Source organism: Crotalus tigris, unplaced genomic scaffold, assembly GCF_016545835.1.
Source record: "Crotalus tigris isolate CLP2741 ecotype Arizona unplaced genomic scaffold, ASM1654583v1 scf7180000022411.5474196:2289641, whole genome shotgun sequence".
Classification (NCBI taxonomy): Eukaryota; Metazoa; Chordata; class Lepidosauria; order Squamata; family Viperidae; genus Crotalus; species Crotalus tigris.
Genome location: NW_024099112.1, coordinates 1521808 through 1542122, shown reverse-complemented (window position 1 = coordinate 1542122; position 20315 = coordinate 1521808). Strand labels below are relative to the sequence as shown.

At 33.4% G+C, this 20315-nt stretch overlaps 1 protein-coding gene across 2 annotated transcripts in view; it reads left to right on the top strand.

The window, feature by feature from the left end:
* IPO9 (importin 9) overlaps nt 1–18294 on the top strand; it is a 37449-nt gene extending 19155 nt beyond the window's left edge. The window contains exons 11-24 of one of the 2 annotated variants that reach the window (XM_039319075.1): nt 2837–2935; nt 3665–3771; nt 5880–6019; nt 6662–6821; nt 7003–7229; nt 7804–7952; nt 8728–8856; nt 9690–9965; nt 10168–10334; nt 10989–11122; nt 12240–12359; nt 13322–13426; nt 14454–14530; nt 17298–18294. In XM_039319075.1, coding sequence (XP_039175009.1) covers nt 2837–2935; nt 3665–3771; nt 5880–6019; nt 6662–6821; nt 7003–7229; nt 7804–7952; nt 8728–8856; nt 9690–9965; nt 10168–10334; nt 10989–11122; nt 12240–12359; nt 13322–13426; nt 14454–14530; nt 17298–17408 — 2001 coding nt within the window. In that variant the 3' untranslated portion in view covers nt 17409–18294. The remainder of the gene's footprint in view (nt 1–2836; nt 2936–3664; nt 3772–5879; nt 6020–6661; nt 6822–7002; nt 7230–7803; nt 7953–8727; nt 8857–9689; nt 9966–10167; nt 10335–10988; nt 11123–12239; nt 12360–13321; nt 13427–14453; nt 14531–17297) is intronic. The other variant, XM_039319076.1, reaches the window with a different exon arrangement.
* The last annotated feature ends 2021 nt before the right edge of the window (nt 18295–20315 follow it).

The following is a 20315-nucleotide window of genomic DNA, read 5'->3' as shown; positions in this document are numbered from 1 at the left end:
CAAAGATGATTAGGGGACTAGGGGCTAAAACATGTAAGGAACAGTTACTGGAATTGGGTATGTCTAGAGAAGGATGAGGGGGGGACACGATAGCAGTGTTCTGATATCTCAGGGGCTGTCACAAAGAAGAGGGAGTCAAGCTATTCTCCAAGGCACCTGAAGGCAGGACGAGAAGCAACAGATGGAAACTAATCAAGGAGAGAAGCAACCTAGAACTAAGGAGAAACTTCCTGACAGTTAAAACAATTAATCAGTGGAACAATCTGCCTCCAGAAGCGGTAAATGCTCCAACACTGGAAGTTTTTAAGAAGAGACTGGACAACCATTTGTCTGAAATGGTATAGAGTTTCCTGCTTGGGGTTGGACTAGATGACCTCCAAGGTCCCTTCCAACTCTGTTGTTGTTGTTGTTGTTGTTATTATATTTTTGGATCCACTGTGCATGCTTTGCTGAGATGATTGAGGCATGGTATAGCTTGGTTGTTCTGGGAGGAGTTTGAGCCTGTAGGTTTTGAAATGAATAGGTTCCCTGGGGCTGTGAGTACATCCATCTATCTACCAAATCCGTTCCCTTCTGACACCCTCTCCAAGAGCAATAGGTAGTTGATTCTAAGCAGTGTGAATTCATCCTGGAGTGAGAGGATGGTCCAAATGTTATCGGTGTTTCTCTCTTTTTTCCCAGGAGATTTTATTAAAATCTAAAGTAAGATAAAATACAAATAGAAACAAAGCTAAGAAAATAAAAAAAAAAAGAAGTGGAGAAAGGAAAGAGGAAAAAAGTATGATTTCTGACTTTTTTCACTGCAAAAAAGTTACAATTGTAACCTTTTGCTTTACATTTCTAAATGATGTCAAGCCATTTCTATAACTACAAAGTCAATCTAGTTGTGAAAACCTAAAATCACTGTTTCATTTTTTTCAGTTTGGTATTCCAGAATGGAATAAACCAGATAATTTATAAATTGGAGGAACAACAAATAATAACAAATAATCACGTGGAATACTTACAAAAATGTTTCATAAAACTATCACTATTGTAGTTTTATGTTATAACTCTGGACTCCATTTGGTGTTGTTACAAGGATATCAAATTATATAATCTATGACCAAAAATCAGTTTTAAATTAAATTAGTGCCTGGAAGGTACAAACATTGTTCTGACACACATTTTGTCTAACAGTTGGTAGCAGCTTTTCCCATAGAGTATGACATTGGGTGAGATTAATGTTTCAGCCAGGGAAAATTGTCCATCCTTGTCCTTACATGGCTATCCAGTGGAGTACATCAGTTGCATATCAAGAACTCCAGGAGTGGAGGAAATCATGGCAAAGCAGCTGTGTGAATAAGCCCAAAGTATTAGAGATTTTTAACATGTAATTATTGTCTTAAAGTTAGTGCCACTATTTTGTTATAGCTTCCTTTTTCAACTGAATTTCTTGGGCTCTGTTACAATTATAATCTTCAGAATTAAATGGTACCAAACCCACCATTCATGCTGATTAGGAAGTGTGGAAGTTGTATCCATTTGGTAGGCTAGGAAAAGATTGATAGACTATATTCTTTCATCATGCATCTTTTCTGAAAGGTAGTACTTCATATTTGTTGTAGTTTATAAAATATTTTTTCATTCATATGATTAAGGGATAAAACTGGATCCTTCTAGTATAAGGCAAGAAAATATATTAGTATATATTAGTATATTAGGCAAGAAAAACCAAATGCACAAGTACAGCATAGGTGGCACCATGCTCAATAGTAGTAACTGTGAGAGGGACCTCGGAGTCCTAGTAGACAATCACTTAAATACGAGCCAGCAGTGTGCTGCAGCTGCCAAAAAGGCCAACACAGTGCTAGGCTGCATTAACAGAGGGATAGAATCAAGATCACGTTAAGTATTAATACCACTCTTCAATGCCTTGGTAAGGCCACACTTGGAATACTGCATCCAGTTTTGGTCACCACGATGTAAAAAAGATGTTGAGACTCTAAAAAGAGTACAGAGAAGAGCAACAAAGATGATTAGGGGACTGGAGGCTAAAACATATAAGGAACGGTTGCTAGAATTGGGTATGTCTAGTTTAACGAAGAGAAGGACAAGGGGGGACATGATAGCAGTGTTCCAATATCTCAGGTGCTGCCATAAAGAAGAGGGAATTAAGCTATTCTCCAAGGCACCTGAAGGCAGGACAAGAAGCAACGGGTGGAAACTAATCAAGGAGAGAAGCAACCTAGAACTAAGGAGAAACTTCCTGACAGTTAGAACAATTAATCAGTGGAACAGCTTGCCTCCAGAAGCAGTAAATGCTCCAACACTGGAAGTTTTTAAGAATAGACTGGACAGTCATTTGTCCGAAATGGTGTAGGGTTTCCTGCCCGAGCAGGGGGTTGGACTAGATGACCTCCAAGGTCCCTTCCAACTTTACTATTATTATTAAGTACTCCTTGGTTAACAATTGTAAATGGGACTTGAATTTCCATCATTAAGCATTGCAGCATCATGTAACTATGTTCCTTAGCAACAGCAATCCTGGCAGTCTCTGTTGCCATCATTAACCGAATCCCACCTGGTTGTCAAGCAGAGACATACCCTGATCAAAGCCATGGGGGTGAGCTGTGAAGTGCCCATATTTTGATTTCATGACCACAAGGCATTGCAATAAGTGTAACTTCAGGAACCCCATGTAACTACCATTGATTCAGCACTGCTGTAACTTTGAATGATTACAAAAAATGGTCATTAACTGAGGACTACCTATATGTGGTAGTTTAATTATGTGTAGTCTTGAATAAGCAAAGATATTTCTATAAATTATTGAACTGCTATGATTGCTTTTCAGATAAAAGTCTGGACTGCTAATCCGCAACAATTTGTTGAGGATGAAGATGATGATACATTTTCCTATACAGTTAGAATTGCTGCACAGGATTTGCTGCTGGTAAGAGAGAATTTACAATGTTTTGAAAAATATAAAACAAGAATTTATGGGGAATGTATGGTTCTTCAGATGTTGAAATATGTTTCACTGTCCTTGACGAATGACAGTGATGGACTGTGCTGATAGAAGTTGAAACCAGTAATAAGTGGAGAACTATAGAGGTTTTTTTTGATCTACACAATAGTGGCAAATGGGAGATGTTTTTAATAAGTAATATATTGTATGCCACTATGTACATACTTGACTTTTAATGCTTGCTGCCTGAGAATGTGTAACTTGTATGCTGTTTTATAAGAGCTACTCTGCTCTCAGGTTTTAAATTGAAAGTACAGTAGAATGAAGCAATTAATTGATAGTTTAAAAGACATACATGTTATGAAAGACAGAAAGCCTGCTTAATAATAGAACTATATTTATTTAGAATTTGTTCCTCGTTGTTTTGAAAATAAGATACACAGGAATAGTATTAGATTGCTTTCAAACTCTTCTGCTGTTTGATATGTTGAGCTCCATTCTATTCCCATTCTTGGCATCACTGTATTTCATGTGAATATCTAAAATATTTCAAAATGCTAGAAAAAGGACAATTTTGTTAGTATCTTTTCTTGACTAGATTGTTTTGAAGCTATTCACTATAACTGCTAACTTTATTATCAACAAAGAATAGTGATATGAAGGTTCCCTTTACCTTTTCTAGAAAATGTGAGCTATTGTCATACTTCTGTATAGGCGGTGGCAGCTGATTTCCAGAATGAAAGTGCAACAGCTTTGGCTGCTGCAGCTACAAGACACTTGCAGGAAGCAGAGCAAGCCAAAAACACTGGTGCTGAACATTGGTAAGAAAACAGTTTCTGCAGCTGACAGTATCAGAATATTTAATCCATAATGAAAACAAACTGGTACTATATGCACCTTATAATCAAGTTAGAAATGAAAAATCTAGAATTAGAGTAGCTGCCATCTTGTTGACCATTATAAGTGATTCTGAGACATTAATAAATAAGCTACAGTATTTGTTTGTAAGGCAGAATAAATGCTAGTTTTCTAGGCACTATTTGCTTAAATTACAGGAAAGTAAAAATCACCTGATTTATTATCATTTTTCATATTCCTCAGAAGCTAACTTTTCTTCAATAGAAGAAGGGCATTGGTGATAGGAGATTGTATAAATGCTGCTGGAGGATAGTGATAATGTTGGTGATACAAGATTCCATAATACTCAGTTCTGATATTTGTTTAACAAAATAATTATACGGGTTTTGTTACATAACAGTCAGCAAAAATGAAATTATAAATAAGGTTGGTCATTGATTAACTTCCAGTTTGCAACCTGTTTTGATAATGGCTAAATGCTGTCAGTTTCTATGAAATCAAGATTTTTTTTTTTTTTTTTGCTTTGTTTTTCCTACAAAATAGTGAATTCTATAAGCGGTGGCTGTTGTGATAGCCACTTACTGATTCGCTCTGCAGGAGTAACAGAAACATAAATCTATGCTGATAGATCTCATTTAGTTAAAGATTTATATTCTCAATTGTCTACCCTCTCCCTTAGTTCTCTTAGTCACGTGCTAGGTTTGAAAGCATGCATATCAGAACAGAAAAATGGGTTTTAAGATGAAAATGGAAATGAACCTTTATGATCATCATAATGTTCCACACCATATGGTAGAAGCCACCAAATCTATGGCATATCTGTTATATTTACTGTTCCTAAAATAATCACAGGATATGATACTGTATGTATATACAGTATATAAGATATAGAACATGTAAAGTTTGACCAAGGTCAGTACTTGTCCTATTGTCACAGATAATAAATGGTGTTTCCCTGGTTCAGTGCCATTAAGAATAACTCCAAAGAATATTATACATTAGTTTATTTAAATGTTACTTTCAATAAATATTTTTGTTTCAAATTTCTATACATAAATATTCTAGCTGTATTCCAATATTGATCAGATAAGCCAAAATACCTTTAAATCTTAAACATTTGATAGTGGCTACCAACTTGGCTGGTTTCAGAAAAGAATTGGACTAATTCAGGGAAGTTATGGGGTCAAAGGATATTAGTCTTGATAGCAGTTTGATTGCCTTCTGCTGGATAACTAGTGTCTTCTTTATGCAGTTGGCTGGTCAATATGACTAGATGAGCCAGGGATCCAATTCAGTATGACACTGCTTATATTTTTATTCCTTGTTAATTTAATTAAAGGTGCTACTAGAGAAGATTACCACTCATTCACAAAGATAAATAGTAAAACCAATTCATATGAAAATAGTATTTATACTAATCCAATATACAAATTACCTGTTATAATGCAGAGTTAAGTTACCCTTACTAAACTACATCTCTAACAAACCATATCTCAAATATCCATCTGACTTGTTAAATAATATAATGAGCTATATAATAGCTCATATTTGGAAATTAAGTTTCACAACTATAGCAGTGATGGTAAACCTTTTAGAGACCGAGTGCCTAAACTGCAACCCAAACCCACTTATGCATCCTTGGGTGCCGGGTGGGTGTGGCCCATTGAGTGGGCATGGCTGTGGTGGTAACGGCAGACTAGGTGGGACTAAAAAGTTCAATCAATCAATTCCAACTTTGCAAGATCTTTTTTTCCCCACGAGATGTTGAAATTGACTGATTGATTGAACTCTTTTTTTTTTTTTTTGCACACGGCAGCGGAGGCCTAAAGCGAAAAGATTTTATAAAACCCAGCTGAAGGCCTAAGACTGGGGCGACTGTGTGTGTGCCCACAGAGAGGGCTCTGAGTGCCGCCTTTGGCACCTGTGTCATAGGTTCGCCACCACTGAACTATAGTATTATTTGTGTTATATATGGTAACCCAACTACTGTTTTCTTAGTTTCCTTCTGCTTTTTTAATTATCAAGTTAGAAAATTTAATATTAGAAAATTTAAGTTATTTATTCCTTGCAGGTGGAAGATACATGAAGCTTGCATGCTGGCTCTAGGCTCCGTCAAGTCGCTTATAACAGACTGTGTAAAAAATGGAAGGATACATTTTGATATGCATGGATTTCTAACCAATGTTCTTCTTGCGGATCTCAACCTGTCAGGTACTTATGGTTGCCTAAAAATAATAAAAAAGAGAAATTCAAAAATCTTTTCAAAGTAATGTATGAGAATGCTTGTGGTTATGGACAAAATATTTGGCATTTAGTAGGTGTGAGTACTTTTATTTATAAACATGATAAGATTAATTCAGAAACATTCTTCCAAACATAAAATCAGATTTACAATTATTCAACAAAAATTTCAAAGCAGAAAAGGAAGTCATTTCAACTCTGGTCTGCAAATAGAAGCTTGTTTTAATTCATTCAAAGCCCTGGGATCATTACAAATGTCTTCCCTTTGTCAACAATCAAAAAGTAAGGAATACAAACACATTCTTGGTAACACAATGGCATTCTTTCTGTTATATCCATAGAATAAAAATGATCAGGTACATTCATTAATGTGCTTCAAGCTGCACTTGGAGAATTAAAGAAGTAAGCTGTATTACAACGTAAATCAGATTTGCACACTTCATACCACTAGGCTACAATACCTACCATGTTTATGAGTAAAAAGATAACTTCTTTTTTACTGTCTCCAAGTATGTAAACTGTCTCACTAATATATTTATATAGGGCCTGTTATCGAATGATAGTTTGAGAGAGGACTACAATGACAATAACATTATGGTTTTTTCCTTATAGTTTCGCCTTTCCTTCTTGGTCGTGCTCTTTGGGCAGCCAGTCGATTCACAGTTGCAATGTCTCCAGAGCTCATCCAGCAATTTCTACAAGCAACAGTCAGTGGCCTTCATGAAACACAACCTCCTTCTGTACGAATTTCTGCAGTAAGAGCTATATGGGGGTATGTAGCTCAAGACCTGTATTAGTTGATCAGTAGCATAATACCATAATTTAATTTTTAGAATGTATAATACTTAGAATGGTGGAGACATTGAATGTATTATTGTGAGAAATGTGCTGTGTTACAGTCTTATTGACACTTATAATGTTATAATTTTTCTTCTTAAAATATTTTTTCCTAGCTACTGTGACCAACTGAAGATTTCTGAAAGCACCCATGTCCTACAGCCTTTTCTTCCTAGTATCCTTGATGGATTAATCCATTTGGCAGCTCAGTTTAGTTCAGAGGTTCTCAATCTTGTGATGGAAACTCTTTGCATTGTCTGCACAGTAGATCCAGCTTTTACAGCAAGTGTGGAGAACAAGATTTGTCCCTTCACCATTGCAATATTTCTGAAATATAGTAATGGTATGTGCTCAGACATGCTCTTGATTATGATTACAGATGATTATATTTGAAGAACACTGCTGATTTCAAATATTTTTAAAGAAAGAAATTGGATTAGACAGGTGTTTGGTTTTTTTTTTAGTATTTTATTAGAAGGTCATAAGGATATCTGTCTTGGTTTAAAAAAAGCTTATCAGAAACATGAAGTTGATTTATAGAAAATAGCTGCTTTTCATTATGCTTGTTTCGTATTGTGACAGGTAGCATTTTAGCACTCAGAAAACTGCTCAAATGGTGAGCAGAGCCAGTTTCAGAACACCCATTTATTAGAAGGAAAACTGATAAGCTGCTCATTTCTTGATGCCCAGGATGCCCTCTATTTTTTATCTTTGCATTTTTTCTGAATACCATTTGAACAAAACAGTTGGCTGAAACCACCCAGCAGTGTAATATTCTAAGAACGCATATGAGTTGTGTGTTGGCTAGAATACTTGTTAGTAGATAGGATGATGCTAGAGACTACTTTTTCTTAGTATAACATGATGATTTTACTGAGCTATTTCTTCTTAGTAATTGAGATTATTTCTTTATTTAGATCCAGTTGTTGCTTCTCTTGCCCAGGATATTTTTAAGGAACTAGCACAAATAGAAGCCTGTCAGGATGCAATGCAGATGAGATTAATTCCAACTCTTGTCAGTATCATGCAAGCTCCTGTTGATAAAATTCCAGCAGGGCTTTGTGCAGTAAGTAAACAGACATTTTTCTCAAAATATAAAAACATTCATATAGCCTGATTACTGATTTAAAAAAAGAAATATTTGTTCCTAAATTCTTAATGAAAAATACATTAAAGCTGAGATCCTCCACAAGGCCAAATGTTATAAGTATTAAACAGGCTTATATATTCCAGAAGTCTAAAAATGAAATTCTAATTAAAGCAATTAATATAATATAGTATAATGCTTAAATTAATGGCAAAAAAGATGATCAAGTAATAATTCGGCATTCCATAGTTACAATTAGCAGTTTACAGGCTAACATAGTTTTAAGTAATTGCTTGGAAACTTAATATATTAATTTAAATAAAAGAAATATGACAAGTCAAAGTAAAGGAACAAAAGTACAGAAGATTAAAGAAGTTATTCAGTTTAATGAAATTTCCAGATTTTAGCTGTAGACGTGGAAAGCAGAAAAAAAATATTCAGTTACTTAAAATATTTATATAGCCACCTGTTTTATAAGAACTCTGGGCAGCTCCCAAAATAAAAATAGAGACTTAGTATTGAGGCAAGTGAGCAAGACATTCAGAGAAAAGCTAAAAACAATATGAATCTTCTTACCAACCAAATAGTAGGAGGGTGGTAGAAGTGTCATCTTGAACAAGTTGCTTCTAAGTTTTAGAAAACTTGCACATTAGTTTAAATTACTGTTAAACAAACTAATTGTACTATTGTACCATATCATCTCTTCCCCCCACCAGTTCCTTAGTTCCCACCTCTGATTTATTTTCTTTTTCAGACTTCAATAGATATATTAACAACTGTTGTAAGAAATACTAAACCACCCCTTTCGGATCTCTTAATCTTTCAAGCTTTTCCTGCTGTGGCTCAGTGTAGCCTGCACACAGATGACAATGCTACCATGCAGGTAATGTTTTGTGGGTGGCTGCCTGTTCAGTCATTTATATAAAGCTTTTGTATTTAGACCAACCGGATTCATACTGAATAACATGCAAGGATTAATTGACTGCAAATGGCAATTGATTCCATTAATGAAATTTAAATGGCCTTTTAATTTTTATTATTATATTATTTAGTCACGAAGCAAACTTCCACAACTGAAATTTAGTTTTCTCTAAATTTTGCTAATAGCAAAAAAAATATAAAAAAATTAGCATAGGCATCTATACAATGGGACTGACAAAAAAGGCAATGAACATTGAAACAGCACAGCACAAGCCCCAGCCTATTGTACTTGAATCTTGATGTTGGATGCAAATATGTAAATTATAGAGTGCACTATCATGTCTTGATGTAGTTTTCATTATTTTTCATTCTTACAACACTTAAGAATGTTACCAAATTTTACCTGTTTTGCTCTTTCTTTTTTGGTAATTGGTTTGCTACAGTATCTGCCTGACTAGATATAAAAAAGGAGAAAATTAAAGGTTGATATATGGCTGAGAAATGCTGTTTGTAGACAGGCCATTTAATTTCAGATAGTTGATATACTGTGAACAAGATTACTTTCACTACTCTTTCAACGAGGAAAAATAATTCTTGTTCAAGCAAAAAAAAAAGGTTGATAAAATGTGTTTGTTTAAATGCAACAAGCATTCTGGAAAACATCAATTCTGGCTTTATTTTTTTTCCTTTGATCACCAGTTACTATTTCATCCTTTGGGGTAAGAAGATGTTTTGTTATAACATCTGAATTCTTTCTAGAATGAAATATGTGCTTTATTATTATTGTTTATTCAGAATGGTGGCGAGTGTTTACGTGCATACATCTCAGTTGCTCTGGAACAAATTGCACAGTGGCATGATGAGCAAGGCCACAATGGACTATGGTATGTGATGCAGGTGGTAAGTCAACTTCTGGATCCACGCACCTCAGAATTCACAGCTGCCTTCGTAGGCAGGCTAGTTTCTACATTAATTTCCAAAGTTGGGAGCGAATTGGGAGAAAATCTGGATCAGATTCTCAGAGCAATTCTTAGTAAAATGCAGCAAGCAGAAACACTCACTGTAATGCAGGTAAGGATGTTGTAAAGTAGATGAAACTTAATTATTGGAATATTTATTTAATGATAATTATCAGAATAATTGTATGCACATGCTATATATAGAAAATTGATATGATTTAGATATTTTATTCATGAGATTATTTCTTAGAAATTATCCAAAAATAAGAAAATAAATTGAATTTATAATTATCTACTTTTAATTCCTTTTGCAGTCTTTGATCATGGTATTTGCTCATCTAGTTCATTCTCAGCTGGAACCACTACTAGAATTTCTTTGTAGTTTACCTGGACCAACAGGCAAGCCTGCTTTGGAATTTGTAATGTCAGAGTGGATGAGTCGACAACATTTGTTCTATGGACAGTATGAAGGGAAAGTCAGGTAAGGTTTTCTGTCATTGCAGTGTATATTTCTATAGATTGGAGCAAGTATATAATTGTTTTTTAAAGAATGTAAGAAGTAAGTGTAAAAAGCAATGCATTTTATCTTACTTTTATTATAATGAACTGTTTAAGGCAAATTGACCTTATATGTAACATACAGTCCTTTATATACTGTACAAGGATTTGTATCTTGTTTAGAACACAAACATCTCTTACATAAAGGAGTGGGAATATACCTATCAACAGTTGTAGAGGGCTGGATTTTGATAAGCATTCGAAAAGAAAGTAGAAGTGTTGTCCTGTGTTGGCTAGTAAACTTGGTAGTAGGGATTTCAAATTGAGTGGAAAGGAAGAAACACTTGGACTTATGGAAAAGCATATTTGAGAGAAAAGCCGAAAGATACCCAGAGAACAACACACATACGGTCATATAGACAAAGTCTTGCTTAAATGCAGTAAAATGCAGTAAAATAAATTATCATGTGATTATTAAAATAATTATATAGGCTTTCATGACATAAGTCCTATTAAATATTTGGTTATACATCCAAATAAAATTAAAATGTGGCAAGTCTTCTCTTATGCTTTTACATATATGTCTTGTAGGTAGGATGGTTCTAAGAATGAAATATATTATTTTTAAAAATTTCAGTTCTGTAGCTCTATGTAAGTTACTCCAGTATGGTATCAATACAGATGACAAGCGCCTCCAGGATATCAGGGTAAAAGGGGAAGAAATATTTAATATGGAAGAAGGCATACGTACACGATCAAAAGCAATCAAAAGTGAGTATTTGTATTGAATCAACAGGATGTATCCTTAAAAGTAATTTTAATCTTATGTTACCTTTATTAAACAATTAGCATCAGGTCCACTTTGTAACTGGTACCAAAAATTAATTTTTTTCATGATAAATTCATCTGTTGGAATTTTGGATATAGATAAGAAGACAGTTTTCAGTGAAAATTGAGATCTTCTGTTCATTATTCCATTCAATCTTTAAAATTTGCATACCAACTGCACTTTCCGATAAACAAAATTTTATAAACAAACATTTTAAATATAAACAAATATTTATAAAAGCTAATAATGAGATTTTTAATTTTATAAAAATAATTCTGAATACTTAGAAATAGGTTCAGAGCATATGTCCAAATTTCATGAAAAGCAGTGTAACTTTTTGACCGGAAAAAAAAAATATTTTACCATGTGTGTGACTGACTATTTTTCTGGACCAATTAAACTATTGTGTACTGAATATCTTATACAAAATATGTATTATTATTTTTTTTAAAAATTATGTCCTGCTATATCCTGAAAGATATAGCCTGAAAAAGATTGACTTAAGAGACAAATGGTTAAAGAGTGATATTGACAATGTTTGTTCAGACACAATAAATATTAACTTTTAATAACAGATATAACTATGAGTGTAGAAAGAATCTGCATAAACAGATAATCCTTATTTATCAACTATCTCATATGGCAACCATTTGCAGTTATCCAAGTATAAAAAATTAACTGCATGACTATCCTTGCATTTATAAACTTTGCAATCTGTAAACCAAAGGAAAGCTGAATAAGTTTGTGAGAAGTTTCTCTTTGCGACCACTTCATCTAACATTTGCCGGCCCCATTTGTGGTCACTAAATGAGGACTACTTACAGTCCTGCTGTATTTATATGTGTGTGTTTGTGTGTGCGCACACACATACATGCTTGTGTGTCCATAAGCCAAGAGAATTTAAACTACTGTTATCTTTTTATAAAATATGTATTTCAAAAACGTAACTGTGGAGGCTAATGAAACATGGAGCGCTTCATTAACCGATTATGAGAATACTTTTTGCATTGTGCTTTTCTGAGAGTTCTTAATTTCTTTTAAATTTTTGGTATCTTTTAGATCCTGAGCGCTGGACCAACATTCCTTTGTTAGTTAAAATCTTAAAGCTGATAATAAATGAGCTTTCAAATGCAATAGAAGCAAATGCTTCTCGACAGACTGCTGCAGAATGGAGCCAAGGTACTATGTTGTTAGGTATCTTCTGATCCAACTTGCATGGAATATGAGTTTGGAATTAATTAGGTCCAAATGCTACTCAGCCATGTCTGTTGTATTGTTGTGCTGATAACTTTCAAGACTAGTGGTTATGAGTTATGGTGATTACAGGAGAAAAAGAGCTGGTTATGGTGGTTATAGAAGAAAAAGCTAGAATATAAATTTAATAAAATATATAAATAAGTGACATGTTGCTATAGTACAGTGGTTCTCAACCTGTGGGTCAGGACCCCATTTGGGGTTGAACGACCATTTCATGGGGGTCGCCAAACAACTCAGTCCGCCATTTTTTCCCCCCTTTTCCTTAGCTGTGCTACTCCCTTTTATTCTATTGGCTTTCAAAAGCCAATAGAATAGACTCTCTTGAATAGAGTCTAATTCTATTGGCTTTCAAAAGCCAATAGGAATTGTCCAGGTTGTCTGCCCTGCTGAGCCTGCCAAAAGTCCCATTCTGCAAACGGTGCTGCACCAGTTGAGTAGTCCTCGATTTACGACCGGCTGAGTAGTCCTCGACTTACGACCGGTTGGGGGTCATGGGATTGAAAAGGTTGAGAACCACTGCTGTAGTGCATATTGCGAACAATGTTCACAACATTGCATGAGTACCAACAGGATGTGAACAAGGTTGCAAAAAGAAATTACTGTATTGGACATTCAGATTAGTATTCATGTGTTCATAATGTGAACTCTTTTCTTTTTACAGTCTCTTTTTAAAAAGTTTCCCTTATGTTCTATGTTAATTTACTGATTTAATGACCACAAATGTTTATAGTAAAGGAATCAATTTTCAGTGGGATTAATAGATTATTACAATGTTTAAATAAAATTTACTTGGGGACAAAAATCTTAACATTTGTTTCCCAGACAATATTACTTAAAATTAAATAAATCTGTTCTGCTAGTTAATTAATTATTTCAATTAACAGAGGAGTCCAATGATATGTGGGAAGATCAAGAAGATGAGGAGGAGGAAGAGAATGAAGGGTTAACAGGCCAGCTATTGTCAGATATTCTTGCCACCAATAAATATGGTAAGTGAAGCACTTTTAAGTTTGTGAAAAGCAAAAAAAGCTTATTAAAAATATTTTGAAATCAAAGCAACAATAATGTATATGACTAAACTGTTAGGACATTGTTTCTCAACCTTGACAATTTTAAGGCATGTGGACTTCAACTCCCAGAATTTCACAGCCAGCAATGCTGGCTGTGGAATTCTGAGAGTTGAAGTCCACATGCCTTAAAATTGTCAAGGTTGAGAAACACTGTGTTAGGATTTGTTTGTTCCATATTTCAATAAAATAATTTCAGTATGGATAAATAGACACGTTCCATTTCTAGATCAGTTCCAAGAAACACACAAATTGAGCAACTCACCCATGATGCCTACACATATATTTTTTGAAATAAATAAATTGCATATGTTCAAAAGATAAATAGTAAGTGAAGTGTTTGACCTATATCTGGACAAATGAATACTTTCATGACTCGGTGGTTCTGTTTGCAAAAAAGATTTCTATTTAGCATGTTAAACAGAAAGTTTGGCTAGGATTGTTGTTAAACATGATGTTTGAGTCCTGTATGTAGGAATTCATTCTTTTGTATTAAAAGCAAAAGCACTGAATCATGTTTGTTTCTTATTTTATCTACTGTTTCTGAGAAATAAACTTTAGAAGTAGATTGAAAATTGAATTGGAGAAAAGAGTTTGCAAAAATGCGTGTGCTCCTTGTCTGTTTTTCCTGTTGTACTGTTTTAGGAATGGAAATAAAACTTTTGCTATGATGCCATAGACATGGTGATCATGTATATGCCACTTTTATATATATTGTTACTGATAAATAATAGATGGTTAAATAAATAGAAAAAACAGAATTCAAATACATTCATTGTATAGTTTGGAAATATAATTATTATTCTGGTCTGTTTCATTACTTACTGATTTATTCAATCTCTAAAAAGAAAACAGCAATTTATTGTAGTGCAAAGAAAGTATAAGAAGTTTAAGTCTTCAGTTCTTTAAATGTGCATCAAATTTACTTTGAAACGTATTTGTTTGACAGATGAAGATTATTATGAAGATGATGATGAAGATGATCCAGATGCATTGAAGGATCCTCTGTATCAGATAGATTTACAGGTGGTGTAACTTGCAATCCAGCTTCATTGTGTATTCATTTGTACTTTGAAATTTCACTGCCTAGAACAGGGGTGTCAAACTGCCGGTCCATGGGCCAGTTTCATCAAACCAAAGCCACGCCCGCCCCATTGCTGGCAATGCAAAAAGAGTCGCGATACGTCATGTCACATGACATGGGCTAGAATAATATTATTATATAGTATTTATCATATCTGTTTTTAAAGTGGTATCACAAATGGATTTTTTAAAGCAACACCATGATAAGGAGCGGTATCATTAATGAATCCAAAGACCATGATAAGGAGCGGAATCATTAATGAATCCAAAAATAGTTCACAGTATATACAGTAAAAGGACAGAACGCAGTGCTCAATTATTCTTTAAAAGTAAAGCAGTTTAAATCTTGTACCAGAAAGCAATTGGAGAGCCTTTTCTGATGGTTGTGGTGACTAAGCCAAGAAAAAGTGTTATTCTGAATGCAGTGAGTCTGCACTTTAGGACTCAGAATTGCTTAAAATCGGGTACTGTAAGACCCTTGAGTGTTATCTGTTATTCTTAGATAAGGGAGTTAAACAAGAATCAAATAGCCTAGTTTCAAGAGGCTCATTAGCAAAATAAAAAGATGCATCCATATATTATATAATAAAAAATCATATGTAAATGTTTAACTTTGCAGTTAATGAGAAATAGACTTTAGTTAGAAAAGAATTTAAATAACCTTGAGGATAATTCAGTTGAGCTTCTTTGACTTCTTTAGGATTGAGAAGTTATATAGAGAATCTCTCCCCATCTTAGGCATGGGAAACCTCAGAAAATCTTCTATATTTCCCTTCTCTGTATTCTCTTTCATTCCATTGTTTGCTTATTAATTCTGGCAAATGTATTGATAATTTCACATCCATTTTGGTCTAGTGGCTAAGGCTCCAGGCTAGAAAGCGGAAGACTGTAAGTTCAAGTCCCACATTAACCATAAAAGCTAGCTGGGTGGCTTTAGGCCAATCACTTTCTCTCAGCCCAATTCACTTCACAAGATTGTTGTTGTGGGGAAAATAGGAGGAGGGAAGTTTATCGGATATATTCGCCACCTTGAGGTATTTGTAAACATAATAAAGGTGGGATACAAAAAAATCTTAATATTGGACCTATTGCAGATAAAAAAGTTTACATTTATTCGAATCAAAAGTTTCCAAATAGAAGTTAGTTTATTCTATTGTGCTGAATTTTAAGAAATGAATAAAATATTTAAATAGCATATAGGTAGTTCTCAGCTTAACAACCATAATTATGACCATAATTAAATCTGGAATTACACTTGGAAATCATGGCAATTGTTAAGCAGATCATTCAATTTTATGACTTTTTTGTGATGATCATTAAGTGAATGCCATGATCGTTAAACAAATCTATTTCATCCAATGGGCCATTTTTGCTGGAAACTGGCAAAAAGACACCAAAAAAATGCAGTCATGTGACTCTGGGACGCACATGGCCATAAAGATGAGCTGGTTGTCAGGCACTCATAATGCAATCAAATGACCAGAGTATGCGTGTGGCTGTCAGAACTTTGGAACTGGGTCATAAATACCTTTTAGGGTGTCTGTCATAAGTTAAATGAACACTATCTGTATTGAAGAAGAAAATACATGTAATAAAGTAATAGAGAGATTAAAAACACAGAACATTGAAAATATTTTTACATTTCGGGGGAGGGGGGAAACCAAATAGAACATCATACCAATGTTCTGGTAAATGATTTGGAAAGAGAATCCAGGAAAAAACCACCTGAACATGTTAGAAAATGTTATTCATGACTTGCCTCCAAGAACAAATACTATGGAAAAGAATTTTCCATTCCCTATATAAATTAATCAGAAATAAGTGTTCTTCTGAAATGTAATCTTTCTTTGAATTATAACAGGAAATAAATTAACAGTTAACATTATTCCAAAGCTGATGAGATTGATCTCTTGACATCATTCATAGTTTTCATACACACATAACTGAAATTAAAGCTATAATCCTGGGCACAGTTTGAACTGAGTTTCTAATGCAATTCAGAATAAATATGCTTTGCATTACAGGTAGCCTTCAATTTACAATAGTTCATTTAGTGACTGTTCAAAGTTACAACAGCACTGGAAAAATGATGTATAACTATTTTTCACACTAAAGACTGTTGCAGCATCCTCATGGTCACATGATCAAAATTCAGATGCTTGGCAGCTGACTCATATTTATCATGTTTGCAGTGTCTCAGGGTCATGTGATCAACTTTTGTGACCTTCTGACAGGCAAAGTCAATGGGGAAACCAGATTCACTTAACAACTGGGTTTCTAATTTAACAACTGCAGTGATTCACTTAACTGTGGTAAGAAAAGTTGTAAAATGGAACGAAACTCACTTAACAAATGTATCACTTAGCAACATAAATTTTGGACTTAATTGTGGTCGAAAGTAAAGGACTACCTGTATTGAATAAGCAGATATGCTGCCATTGACTGCAGGTGATTGAGATTAGTCAATTAATCAATTAGCCTTAATCCCAAACTAAAAAAAAGTTTGTTGCAAAAATTCTGTAGTCATTCTTGAACAAATGTTAAACCCATATTTTGATTCTGCTTTGTAAGTTATTTCACAAATCCTTGACAACTTTAATAAAAACTACAACTCCATTACCCTGGATTAATGATGATTTTTTTCAATTAATTATTAACCATATATTTCTCTTCTATTCAGGTATTAACAATGTATTTCTCTTTCTCCTAGGCTTATCTTACAGAATTTTTATGCCAGTTTGCCCAGCAGCCTTGCTATGCAATGTTCTCAGACCATCTCAATGAAAATGAAAGAAGAGTTCTTCAGACCATTGGCATATAAATCCAGAGTATCTTGATAAAATATAGGCAACATTTTCTGGTTTAGTTCACATTTTTGACCTAAACAGGGAATACTTCCTATATTCACAAAATATTACAAATATGATTAATCTTTATTTGGAAATACTGCTTGTGATTTAGAAGGCGACAAAAGGCAAATATGCACAGAGTTTTGCATATTGAATTCGCACAATGGGAACACTATTCTTCTGATAAACTTTCCAGTTTGGCTCTAAAAGGTTTTCCTCCACTGAAAAGGCACTTCACTGACAGTTTTACAGCACAGTTTAATGAAATGAGGAAAGAGCTGTTATCACTAGCTTGTTTATCTAGAAACTTGGAAGTTTGTCCCGCTTCACACTTTTGTTACGCAGGGTATATTATCTTGATCTAACCAGATGACATTTTTTATATAGACATTTGGAATGAAATGGAATCTGCTTCCAGTCCAATACTTTGAATTAAAACCTGATAAATAAAAATGTTAAATTGTTTCCATTTATAGAAAACCCTTGGGGTTCTAACATTTCATAATTCTGTAATAAAACTATCATGCACCCATATTGAGCAGAATTGCTACATTAAAACTCAGTTCCTGTGGTTACTGATGACTTTTGTTAGAAACCAAACTTTTTTATATGAAACCGATTGTTTTTAACTTGTTTATTTACTTCATGAATTCATTTCTCCAATACTGTTTGCTTTGTTCACACAGGATTATACAACTGGCTAAACCATAGTTCACAAATTAGTACAAATATTTTTTATAGGGTAGTAAATTAATATTGCTGGGTACTCTAAAAGTCAGTACACCAATGCATCTCCCAACACCTTTTTGCCTTTTTCTCCCTTTTATGGGAAATGAAATAAAAGTATTCAAACATAAATTGGTATTGTCTTTTTAAAATTCAGAAAAGAAAATAGTATCCACTTAGAATGCTGTATTTCTGTATAAATTTGGAATTCTGGTTAACGTGTAACATTAATTAATCTATGTTGATTTCAAACTGCTTGAAGTGTAATACTATAAGAAATTTATTTCTGTGAAATGCTAATTACATGAGTATTTCTGGCTCATCAAAAAGCCAGGACTTGCACAGAGTTACAGATAGTATATCCCTGACTTCCTTGAGAAAGATAATATGTATGAAAGTATCTAAGTATTTCCTTCGTATGAATGAAGTAAATCTAATGGAAGCTAAATTTTAGCATACCATAAATTTAGCCCTAAGAAAGTTTCTTTAATGATTTCTGCTTTAGAATGTTTAATATAATTAAATTGCTAATTTATTTTTATGTGGACATTGAAGGAGAATTCTTGTCCATTATCACTTGAATTAGAACCCTTTTAGCTTGATTGGAAATGTTAGTTATAATGATAATTTAGAAATCCCTTTTAACTTGAAACTGAATTTGGAATATTTTATTTTAGATAAGTAATAATTTGATGTGCTGATACTATTTTTTATAGGACATTTCCAAAAAACTATGACATAACTTATTAATTTTTTTTTCTATTCTCTCAGCAAAATATTTGGTCAAATAGATAAAATAGGTACCTTAAGCTTTTTTCCTCTCAAAGTGGACAACTTGGGAATTTGTAATGCAAAAATCCAAGTATTATAAAATCTTTTCCATTTAAAATTGTCTGCCCTGTTATTCCCTAACTTTCAAGATTTCAAAAGTATATCATAAATAACACCTATTTTAAATAAAAGAATAGTAAAAATAACACTTCATCTTAGATCTGAAATACATAAAAGTATATCTTTATTATGACATTAAAATCATTACTTAAGGATAGCAGAACAAGTTTCATATTTATCATTTACCTTACTAATATAACAAATTCTTTTATTTATTAAGTTAAATTACCTTTATTTACTAAAATGGACATAAGACTACCTCATTATTATTGCTAGAATATATACTGGATACTTGAATAACTACATCAAACTTTAATCAAGAAAATGCAAGCAGCTTCCCCTTTTTTATAATTAATAAACTATATTGTTTAAGGAAAATTCTTGATTTCATATACACAGAGCAAATATTTCATAACATCAAAAGTAATTTTAGATACTATAAATGTACAAACATTGCCCTTTATTCTATATGCAAAGATCATACCCATACATTTTATGTGTTTAAATAATGAGAAAAAATGGCTGCTCCATTCATAAGACTACATCATTGATTCAGGTGATCAAGAAACAACTATTTAACTAGTCCAGCTTCTATTTCTACATACCCAGTAAAGTGAAACTCCCCAGCTTTTTGAGTATTTGGTTGTCTTTTACATGTACTTTGTAACTTGATGCCTTGTCACAAGTTTCCTATGCTGCTAATTGCGTTGTCATATTAAAACGATTTGTGGGTGAATACATTTATTCCTTCTGAGTTCTATAGTGCTTCTGAGTTGAGAAATCTGCAATTTTTGTCCCATAGATTGTTTCATACATAAATAGACTTTTAAAGATAGCTATGTATAAAGTCTTTATATAAAATAAAAGTATCTACAGAATGTATACTTAAAATAAGATGAATTGATAGCTATCAGAAAGGATCAAGACTAACTTACAGACCTATATAGAAAAATATAAGTATATAAGCAAATGGCACAATATTGATTGCAACGTCTAGTGTCAACTTGGTTTTTATCATTTTCTGCCCTATTTTATTCACAGTTTTACTTTATTACTATTAGATGAAAAACATTCCTGGGAAGAAATGTCATTGGGCATATATACCTTATTGATATAAAATATGAAATTCTTGAATGTACAATTTTTGAGAACTGTCAAAGGTTCTAGCAAATCCCATCTCCTTGTTTTCTTGAAGAAAGTTACACAAATGATAATAAAGTTGAAAGGGACCTTGGAGGTCATAATACACTTACGTGCATGTC